General features: G+C 38.5%; 1 protein-coding gene across 2 annotated transcripts in view; it reads left to right on the forward strand.

Annotated features, from left to right (window-relative positions):
- BEGAIN (brain enriched guanylate kinase associated) overlaps positions 1-6,760 on the forward strand; it is a 310,010-nt gene extending 303,250 nt beyond the window's left edge. For both annotated transcript variants that reach the window (XM_019518557.1, XM_019518558.1), the window contains 2 exons: positions 1,578-1,661; positions 4,656-6,760. In XM_019518557.1, the coding sequence (XP_019374102.1) occupies positions 1,578-1,661; positions 4,656-6,029 (1,458 nt within the window). In that variant the 3' untranslated portion in view covers positions 6,030-6,760. The remainder of the gene's footprint in view (positions 1-1,577; positions 1,662-4,655) is intronic.
- Positions 6,761-11,074: the final 4,314 nt, after the last annotated feature.

Genomic DNA, 11,074 nt, shown 5'->3' on the forward strand with positions numbered 1-11,074 from the left:
TGGCTGTCTGTGTTTTTATATTTTTGCAGGAATGCACTCAGTGTAAAATATCCATGTAAAATATGCCAATATCACATGCATATGCAACAGAGATTTTGCTTTTAAATTCAATGTTTGATTCCTACTGTTTGCATCTGTTTTTTTAGAATAGAGATCCCATTTACTAACATAAAATACAACAACAAATTTATTAGGGTGGAATTTATTTACCCTCCCCCAACCCCCAGCTATGCATTAGAAACAGGCAATGGGATGTGTAGAGTAAGCCGAAAAGAAAAGTAGATAATGCAGCAATAATTTGCAAATAAAGGCGTTTGAAATTGTAGATGTCAACATGAAGCAAGTAAAATGTGAATGTGCTTTTCCCATATCTCACAGCAAACTGATCCCCCAAACATCTTACAGAGCCTGCTTTTGCAGAACAGCTAGATTTTTTTCAAACAATAGCATTCACAAGAGAGACTTTTCCTGCCTTTCCTTTTCATAGAAAATGTGCATTCATTTTCAGAAGAATAAATGGAACCAGAAAAGTCTGTCTGCTCTGAAATGATAGCCTCAGCACCCAGAAAAAACAATGAAGCTATTTTAAACCTAACCAGGTTTTCTTTACAAACACTAATAATGTCTGTGCATTTGCGTGGCCTGGTGCCTCAAGGTTTTTAATGTTTTCTGTACCTCCTCAATGCATGTCTGTAGAGCCCACGTTTGAAAATAGGTTTTGTTTTTAATGACATCTTACCAGAAATAAGACATGTATAACTTGCATCCCAGGGGTCCTATAGCTGCTGCAGTGGAGGGTACAGCTGGGTATAGTAGGGTAGCACAAAGCAAGGCTGAATATTGAGTTAAGCACAGATTTTGGTACTGAATTCCTCCATTAAACAGGCTGCAGGAGCCATTCCACCACAAAAATAATGTAACTAACTTGTTTTAAATTTGTGTTATCCCTGCGTGAAGTTCTCTTGGTACTTCCTGATCCACTAAAACATCAAATAACTATGCAATGAGATTTATGATATTTGCAGAGCTGCATTCTGCAGTGCATTTAATGAGCCAGGAAGTATTTCGTAAAGACACAAAGGAATGTTTAAAACCTGTGGTAAAACTCTGTAAACTCCCCTTACAGCCTTATGAGACTGTTTCAGACATTTCAAATATGGTCTCCAAGTGCTGCTTTAAGGGGATGTTCAGTAAAGAACATTTGTGCTTTACTGGTATTTCCTTTGCAATATAGAGCTTGCCTGTATATTGGTACCCCTAGTCTCTCAGGTATATTTACTATATAATGCTGAGTTCCTCATGGTAAGTACCCACCCCATGCTCTCAAGCTGTTCTTGAAGTAAAACTGTTTCAAAGGTTTCTTTCTTGGTCATTTTATTCACCTTTCCTTTCGTACCCTGGGGGGAGCTAACATTTTGGGACTATGCAAGGAAAGTAGAACCGTAATGACTTAGAAATATAGAGTATGGTCTTCACTTTCCCAGAGTAAGCATACAAGGATTGCCGAGAAATGAGAGCAGGAATCAATGCCTCAGGCTAGTTGCAAATGTAAAAAACAGGCTTTTTCTGTTTTTTAGGAGCTCTATAGAAAGGACTGCAATTTAGCTGCTCAGCTGCTCCAGTGCAGCAAGAATTACAACAGGGCACATAAGCTTTCTGAGGTAACGTGAACAAACTTAATGAATATACAAAGAAATAACGTTTCTTGAAAAACAGGCTATTCTGTGTGCATCAATCCCAAAACCCATTTGCATTTAAATCACTGGGTTTTCTATTTCCTTTAAGCAACAGGAAAGACTGACTATACCTCTTAATTTTCTGTGCAGTTGAGGGATTGTTACAAAATCTCAGCTTCAGATAAAGTGGGCGATGCTCCCTTCTCCAAAAGCTCTGGTATGGATTGGAGCAGGCCTGCACCGACCCTATTGAAAATCAAAGGACTGAGACTGCTCAGACCTCTATCATGTAAAATGATAAAAGAAAATAATGAAATCCTACTGCCGCCAAAGCGTTTTTACACAATCAGTTTTCCTCCTAAAACTAATCCCAAGCCCATCCACTCAATACCAAAAATCAATTTTAAAACAAACGAACAGGGAAATAAAATACTTTTTTTTCTAAGGAGAATAATATTTAATTTGCAAGGTAGACGTATGGGTTAAATTAGTTAGTCTGTCCCAAAACTTCTGAGAGAAACTGATCCTCTAAAGCTGAGGAAAACAGGTACCAAATCATTGCCAGGAAGGCATTTTATTTTAGGTCATTGCACAAGTGAAAGCAAATGCTAGGAAAAACTGTGAATACATTCACTAGCTTTCCACAATGAGAAGTGTAATTCTGGTCTTACCAACTGAGGTTAATAACAATACTGACAAGTCACGCAGGAAGATCAGGATTTCACTGCAAGTCTTTACGGTGACCTCTGAGATACTTTGGAATTACTCCCATTCTGCCAGTTGACTTTAATGGAAAACAGAATTAGGCCCTCAATTAATGACCTGTTTTCACAGCAGACCTTCTTGGAAGGTATTTTAATGAAACAAGCTTGTGGGATGCTCTTACATAGTATGCAGTGCCTTCAAGATGCATGTTCATGGCAGAGGTCACAACTATTAGGACACTGACTCCCTTTTTTCGGCTTCATCAGCTCAGTACAAAATTAAAGGAAAATCTACAAATTATTTCTAAATCAATATAAGGTTTTGTGGTATTGAATAAATCTGTTAATGGAAGGTGAATCACATTGTCTGATCAACAAGGGCAATGACCAGAACAGAGTCAGAGCCTCCAGATCATATTGTGACCTGATCCTGCAAACACTTTCAGCAGGGAGTAAAGTTTACTACCATGAGTAGAACCATTGTTTTCAAAAAGTCTTTACTGGGACTGCTCTCAGGAGTCAGAACTACCTCCTGTAATAAATATTCACAAGTTCTGAAAATATTTGGGCCCTGAAACTACACACTGATGAACTTAGTCAAGAAATATTCAAGGGGTTTTTTTTCCATCATTTCCAAAAGCTGGGTCACCCTTTCAATTCAAGAGGCAAAGTCTCAATTTACTACTGGAAATATTTGTTAATTCAGAAACTCTGAGTGTATGTAGTAAGGATCATTAAGTAAATGGCTATATTGCAAAACTTTGAAATTGCTTGACAAACTATGGATAAATTGTGGACCAACATAGTTTATATAATTCCATGAGCTGCAGTGCAGTGTATTTATTACTAATATTATATGAATATCATTTTACCAATACCAACCCCAGTATCCAACACCCCAAAAGGAACAATTATTTTCTTTAAAACACTTAACAATAGAAATAATATGTATAAAATAGATCAAACAGTAGTGTAATGATTGTTCTTTATGCTCATAAAAACCACACCTACCCTATATAATAGTTTCAATTTAAATGTGAGTTTCTTTTGCAATATTGACCACACCTTTATGGTGATTTGTATTGGTTTGGCCTTGCAGTTTGTTTATTCAATCTTTGTTGCATCTGTAGCTACTGTTACTAATATTGTTGTCTGCCAGAGCCATCAGCAATGTTGCATATTTTATTTCAAATGGAGGATACATTGTTTAAATTAGCAATGTTTGAATTAACCTAAAATATCATGGGAAGTGGTAAATAAAAAGGACTCTCATCCTACACCAAACTAACTGTCCTGTCATTTCACATCATGTCATATTTTGACTGCATTAAGGCTTCTGGGTTAAACCAACTGTAAAAACTGTGAAGTGAAGCTGAAAAATGAGGAACCATCTGTTATATATAATGGAATAATTATCCATAATGGTCACTCTCAAAACTTTCTTGAGTTAGAGTAATCAAGATGTTTAGTTCAACAATTGTTATATTCTTTAAGCTCTGTATGGCAACATTATTTAGTAATTGAACATAATTATAAGGTCAGTCGCTGCCTGTTGGTTATAAAAGAGAAGAGAAATTTCTGGGATTATCTGGTTGTAAAAGTGTACCTTAATGACAATGGGAGATGCTAAAAAGAAACAGGAGTCTGCTAACAAATCAAAGGGATACATTGTCAGCTGGTGGAAACCAGCATTGCTCATTGATCTTGATGGAGCTACACTGATTTACACCAGCTGAGGAGTTTAACCTGAACATTTTCTGAAAACTCCTGAATGCAGATTCCCAGGGACAGCCCCTATATGGTATTTTAATATGTCCACTTGCAGTCACAGATAGACTCTGGAAATTATTGTAGGGGCATTTGAAGAGGAGAAGAAGAAAGCTGATTCTTCACTCTCACAGGGGCCAAGATACCCCTCATATATTCCACCTATGGGCTGAGAAGTGCTGCTGTAGAATATAATTGGCCATCTGGACTTTTAAAATTCTGTAGTCAGGACCTCTCATTCTTTTTTATATTCAGTCAAACCTTAACTTGTATAGGACTTTTTCAGTTTCACAGGACTCTCCATAATGGGGAAATACCTGAAAGTTTCAGAACTTTTAAAAATGTTCATAGATTTCTTGTTGTTTAAGAATCAGTTTCCCCTCTCATCAAATGAAACCAAATGCATTAGCAAATTAACCCTGTGTATGGAATTGTATAAGCATGAATAAGACAGCCTTACTGATTTTCCTCCTTTTCTCCTTCCCCACATTATCCCTTTATGTTACAGCTGCCATCTGACTTTCAGGAAAGAGTCAGCATCCATCTGGAAAAGCATGGGTGCAGCCTTTCTGTACCTCTCTGTCACCCATCATTCGCTGATACCATACCAACTTGCGTCATTGCTAAAGTGCTGGAAAAACCAGATCCAAACAGCTTGTCCTCACATTTGTCAAGCACATCTACAAGAGATCTTGCCTTTCAGGACTCTGCTGGGAAGCTTGGGCAAAAGCCCCAATACAAGTCTGACATCTATTGCAGCGATACAGCTCTTTATTGCCCTGAGGAGAGGAGGAGGGAGAGGAGACAGAGTGTGGATATGCAAGTGAAAGATGTAGGGTTTTTGAGATCCCAGAACTCTACTGACAGCACTGTAGAAGAAGATGGCTTCCATTCCAGCTTCTCTCATGAAGCCTTCCCAGAATACGTTACCTCTTTACCAACCTCCAGCTCCTATTCCAGCTTTAGCGTTACATCGGAGGAAAAGGAGAATGCCCAGGCCAGCACTCTGACAGCCTCTCAACAAGCAATCTACATGGGCAACAGAGAAGAAATGTTTGACAGAAAGTCATCTTCAGGTTACGAACATCAGGGAAGTCCTAGGTTTGCCAAGTCCAAACCTGTGCAGCACATGGAACTTGCTGATGACAATGACAACTCTCCCACTTTTACTCGGACTCTGTCTCCTTATGCAAATGAGCCTTTCCATTTCTCAGCCATAACTACGCAACAGGTGTTGGCAAGTCAGAAAATGAGGAATGAGTGCAGAAGCACCCATCTCTCAGAAGAAGACTTACCCAGTCGGTGGAGGCAGCTGAGTGCAGAGGACATTGGTGCATATTCTTATAGGAACACTGGCAGACTGTCCCCCTGCAGTTTTTCAGAACAGTACTACAGCAGTCCAGTCAAAAAAACTGACAGCCGAGCAAGCCCCATCTATGCCAGTTACAAAGCAGACAGCTTCTCGGAGGGAGATGATATCTGCCAAAGCAGACTTGTGGATTCTTGCTTCCTGAGAACAGACAGTGGCCTGAATATTGACATCAGCAGTAGCTGTAAACAGGACAAGTTACCCTCTTACAAAACAAAAGAATCAAGAGACCAAAAAAATGAACGGATAACGGTCCAGTTGTGCAGTAGCAAAAATATGGAAAGTAGCCCAGTGTTGAAAAGGGAGTATGTCGATGTAAGCCCAAACAGCTCGGCAGAATCTCTCAATCAGAGTTCAATGGAGGCGTCAGAGATCCATCAGTCTTCCATGGAGCAAGGGAGCCATTCAGGCCTTCACAGCAAACAGCAGCAGTTTCAACGGACTGGGAGTACAGGTCTGAGTCGGAAGGACAGCCTTACAAAAGCACAATTATATGGAACCCTTCTAAATTAACCATCTTCCAGAACTGCAATAAGAAAACAAACAAGCACCATTTGATACTTCTAGTGAATGACCAGGTTCTAAGAAACAGGATTATTACAAAATATATAGTCCTAATGGTACTGTAGGTTTGAAACAAAAACCTGTTCAAAACACGTTACAATTTTCACACACCATCCTGTCCATCTGGGAGACTACCCTTCCCCCTCTTTTATAAACCTGAAATATTTTTATAAACAAAATGGTATTTATTAGACTCTCCTTAATATCAGCTATTTGAGCAGTACTCTTTTCCCTTCAAGCAGGTTTCTTATTTATTTTTGTGCATGAGGCCAGCTGTGCCTAAAGTCTTGGAGGAAAAGGGTTACATCATTATTGCAGTGACAACAAATAAACCCGTCAGATAAAATAGCGTAAACTCCGCGTCCTGTGAAACTGAAATATACGAGAATGGTGAATTCAAAGAAGTATATTTTTAAAGGAGAACAGAAATGTAACCTAAGTTATTTCATACAAATGTATCTATGAGTGAATAATGTATGCACAATGTGATACAAATATTTTGTTCTTTTACTTCATTGTGTTTCTGCTTCCCTATTTTCCCCTTGTATACTACCTCAAAAGTAATTGAGGGTTTCTTGTCACATATTTTCCGTAGGCTTGCATTTATATTGTCTAAAATGCATGTGGTGTCATAATTAGTACTGTATTTTGCATTACTTAATAAAAGACACAAATGGAAACATTTTGATTTTTTTTCTCATTAAAGTATATCCTAAGTAATGCAATTATTGACAGTCCTTTTGCCTGGGGTCAAGCAAAAGAAGAAATCCTACTAAATTCAGTGGCAGTTGAAGACGCCAAGTGTGAGGCTGTTCAGCATCTCTTGCTATCGAAGGATCAGGCTCTATTTAGCCTTACAGAAAGAAAAACTATCACTAAGATAAAATCTTCACTGATTGCATATATGGTATTTTCTCTGTTTGCCTTTCATAATAATCACAATAAAAATCTGAGGCAAAGATGGGTTATTATTTCACAAAATAATGGATGGATAGAGCAAGATCAATTTCAGTACAGACAGAAGAAAATGGGCTTTAAGTGTTTAAAGAGCTCTATTATCTCCAACCAAATGACATTCCCAGAGACTGCTTCTAGTTCATGATCACTGTAGGGTCTTGAGATCACTGAGCAGCTAGATAAGCCCAGTAGCAAAAGAATTCAGAGAAAAAAACAGCATTGAAAGTATGGTTTCAATTAGCAAAATGCAGCCTTGCAATGAAGACACAGTCAGTTGCACACAGCTCTTCCAAACTTGCCTGTTCTAAATGATATTTGAGAGTGATTTTTAGCATACCGTTTTGCAATTTAATCCTATTCAAACATACCTTTCAAATGTTGCCCTCCATTGATTTCAAAAGGAGAGGAACATATACCTCAGAGAGACAATTTTGGTCCTTATTATCCATTTGCACTTTGATAATACAATGTGATTGATAGTTCACTGTGCACTTGTAATGCACACGGTGAAACATGATTTCTCTTCTCAAAACTTCCCCTGCTCATGAACCTAAGTCATGAACTCACTCATAACCTCTTAAAATTTCTTTGCAACTGGCATTTTCCATTACTAAATTCAAACCAAATCAGTATTTTTAGAGATACATATATTTAAAGACATGTGTCGCATCCATATCACCTCCCTTCTGTACCTAGGACAACCTCCAAGAGTTCTGCCCACTTGTTCCCACTTCATCCAGGCCCTGCCTGGCAACTAGGCAAAGTACACAATTTAAAAGATACTTGAGTTACGTGCACAAGAACCATTTTCCTGAGACAGAGAGCCTGCGAGAGGTGTTAGGGTATGTCCTTAGGCCTCTGTCAAACTGTCTGGTCTGCCTAAGTGATGGACTTGGATGCAGGCTGAGCAGAAAGGTCATAGTGTAAAATACTGGCCAACTGAAGTCAATGAGAGTTTTGACTTTAATAGAACCAAGACCTCACCTGTAATTTTTGCATTTACATCTCAAACATTTCTCCTTCTCAGATTTCCATCAGTCAATAGTATCCTGTGCACAGACCAACTGAAGTGATGTAGGGAAAGGACATGTAGAGGAAAGAGAAATCCCACTGGTCTTACCCTTGGCCGTTATGGGAATACTCATGGCTAGTAAGTGCAACAGAATATATGACCCCAAATAATTAACATGTGTGGTTGTCACAGGGTTTGCATTTCATGTGGTAATCTCACCCATTTTCTGAGGCTTCTGAACAAAGAAACAGTATCTCGTACAATACACAGACAATAACTAATGCATTTATAGTGAAAATCTAAAATAGTTCTAACTGGCCTAATTCTTACTCCCTACTAGAAGAATACACATGAGGCACTAAAGGCCAGCTTATCAAAATTGCTCAGATTCCTTTTAAGCACTTCGAATCATGAAGCCAAACTTTAACACTGCTCACAATCAAGAACTCCCATTGCTTTCAATGTTCTCAGCTCTTAGACAATTTAAAAATCTTGCACTTACTTGTGTGTGTCAGTATTTATTGAGCTCAGTTGAAGATGTGTCACTAAATTCCCATTGCTCCTCAGAGAGTGATAATACTACTGTTGGGAACAATGCTAACCAATACAAATCATGTAGGCAATTCACTCTGTAATGTTTGGTTGAAGCTGATTTCCGTGGAAAAATCCATATGTGTTTGTGCTTTCATCTCCCAACACTGACTCATACTGAGTAGCACCTTCCCTAGCAAGTAATCCTATTGAAGACCTTAGAATTATCTATGAACCAAAGCAGCGGTGCCCAAGCTTTTGACCCCATGGGCCAGATGAGTCTGATCTGGTCCATGATTTCAGTCTGGCATGTGGAACTAGAGGCAATCCAGCAAGTGGGGTTGGTCCCTGCATCCCAGATCAGGCCCCATCCTACGTGCCATAATGCTCCTGTGGACTGGGCCTGCATGTCAGATTGGATGCCAGCCCCACATACCTAATTGCACCTGCAGCCCTGGTCCTGTGCACAGAGCTATGTCATCTGCAGGGGTTGGCAGTTTGACAGCGGGGGAGTGGTGGCAGCATTAATTACCACTCCTCCGCCACCAGATTCCAGACCCATGGGGAGCTGACATAGCTCCGTGGCCCAGATCTGGCCTCTGGGATGGAGGTAGAGCACCACTGGAGTAAAGGACCCTGGGACAAGGCTGTGAATGTGTGTGGAAGAATCTGAGCTAGTCAGATACTAATCTAACTCTAATAACTGCATTTAGGGACCTCTAAGATCATAACCCCATTAAAACAACTAATGGAAGCCAAAAGGGAAATGCTACCATGAGCTCATTCAGGGATACAGAATTCCCATCAACCTTTAAGAATGGTTACAACAACACTTGAATAACACTTACTTTGATTCTCTTGTTCACTGAACTATACAATGTTCAAGATGTGAAAATTAACCTCTCCCTTGTGAAGGATAATATTTAATTCTTAAGTCAATAAAACTAAACAGGATACTCACTGAATAAGAAATCAGTCTCTTTAATTCCTTTACAGCACAACTCATCATTTGATACTAGAGTTGTTACTTTAATTATTATACAGAATCTGGTTTATATTACAGAAGATAATTCCTGCTTACTTAAAAGATGGTAGCATTCCATTTTTGTCATTCTACCACAGTACTAATGCTTTCTTTTGCATCTCATCCAAATATTTAATAGCTGCATCCAATATACTGGTCAGATTATATATACTATTATGTAAGATTCTGAATTAGAATTGGTAGGGTGCTTGAGGGGGAAAACACAGTTTTTCTACACAATAGCCTTCCCTTTAAAAACATTTTTTTTTGCAAAATATTCTAGTATTTTCAATACAATTTATCAAAATGGCTGTCAAAAGATCTGATTCGTTTCCTTTGCTGAAAATCAGCTCTTCAGTAACCAGAAAATCCTGGTGGTTATTTTAATTTGTTAGCTATGCCAATTTTGAGACAAAATGTAAAACTCTGGCCCATTTTTTGTAAAAATGACCAATTTCAAACTATTTAAACTGACAACTTTAATATTTCTCGTTAAAGTGCTCTTTTACTTGTTGACCCATTTTACGCTGGCCTCCTTGTAAGACTCCTTCTCCAGCAGCTGAGAAATCAAAAGTGTAAGAACATAGAGATGCTAGTGTTTCTTTTGGGTTGTTTTTGTGTGTGTGTTTGTTTTTGCACATTTTCAATTCTTGCTTGCTTTACACTGGGACAAATCATTTGGGGACACCTAACACTGAATAGATTTAGATACAAATAGATAAAAGTACTTAAAAGTAACTTGGCAATTTACTTTACAAAGCTTTCAAAACTCTCCCTTATCAGGTTTTACTACAGTCTGCTTATATATGTGCACTAAGGTTTTAACAGTGCTGTGTCATCATACAAAATCTATGGCCTAAGTAGAGGCTGAAGACTGTTGAGGTCTTACCATCTTTTAGCACCAGCTAAAACAGAGTAGGCTGTGAGAGAGAAACATATGCCATACTTTGTTTAATATAAGAAAATATGCTATGACCTAATTTAAATTGGTATTCATCTTGCTTTTTATAAATACATTCCACAGTACATGCAGTGCTGTCTTGAGGACACTTATAAATCAAGACAGAGATTAACAAAATAACAACTCCCAGAATATCTTATTTCATCCACTTATTACTGTGCATCTGGTTTGGGCTGCTAGTTGTGATAGACATGTTGTCACTGGTACATCTATTAATGCCATATGAATCCTGAGACACAAAAGGGGATGATCCTCAGGGGATGGAAAGCAACACAGCTCCCCTGAAGTCAAACAGCTAAGGACTTGTCCCAAAATGGCTCCTCCCAAGCTATGGGCAAACCTGATATTGTTCTACAGGAAAGAGAAGAGAGAGTATGGAAAGTTGTCAAACACCTAGACTCTTTTAATGAGGTTTAAGGAAATGCAATTTCTGCTTGAAAAAGACATATGTAGCAGGATTTTCCATTTGCTGAATCCCTGAATTTAATAAAGTGTGGTAGAAAAGCTGA

This window comes from Gavialis gangeticus, unplaced genomic scaffold (genome assembly GCF_001723915.1).
Source record: "Gavialis gangeticus isolate Ggan-Ray unplaced genomic scaffold, GavGan_comp1, whole genome shotgun sequence".
NCBI classification, from domain to species: domain Eukaryota; kingdom Metazoa; phylum Chordata; order Crocodylia; family Gavialidae; genus Gavialis; species Gavialis gangeticus.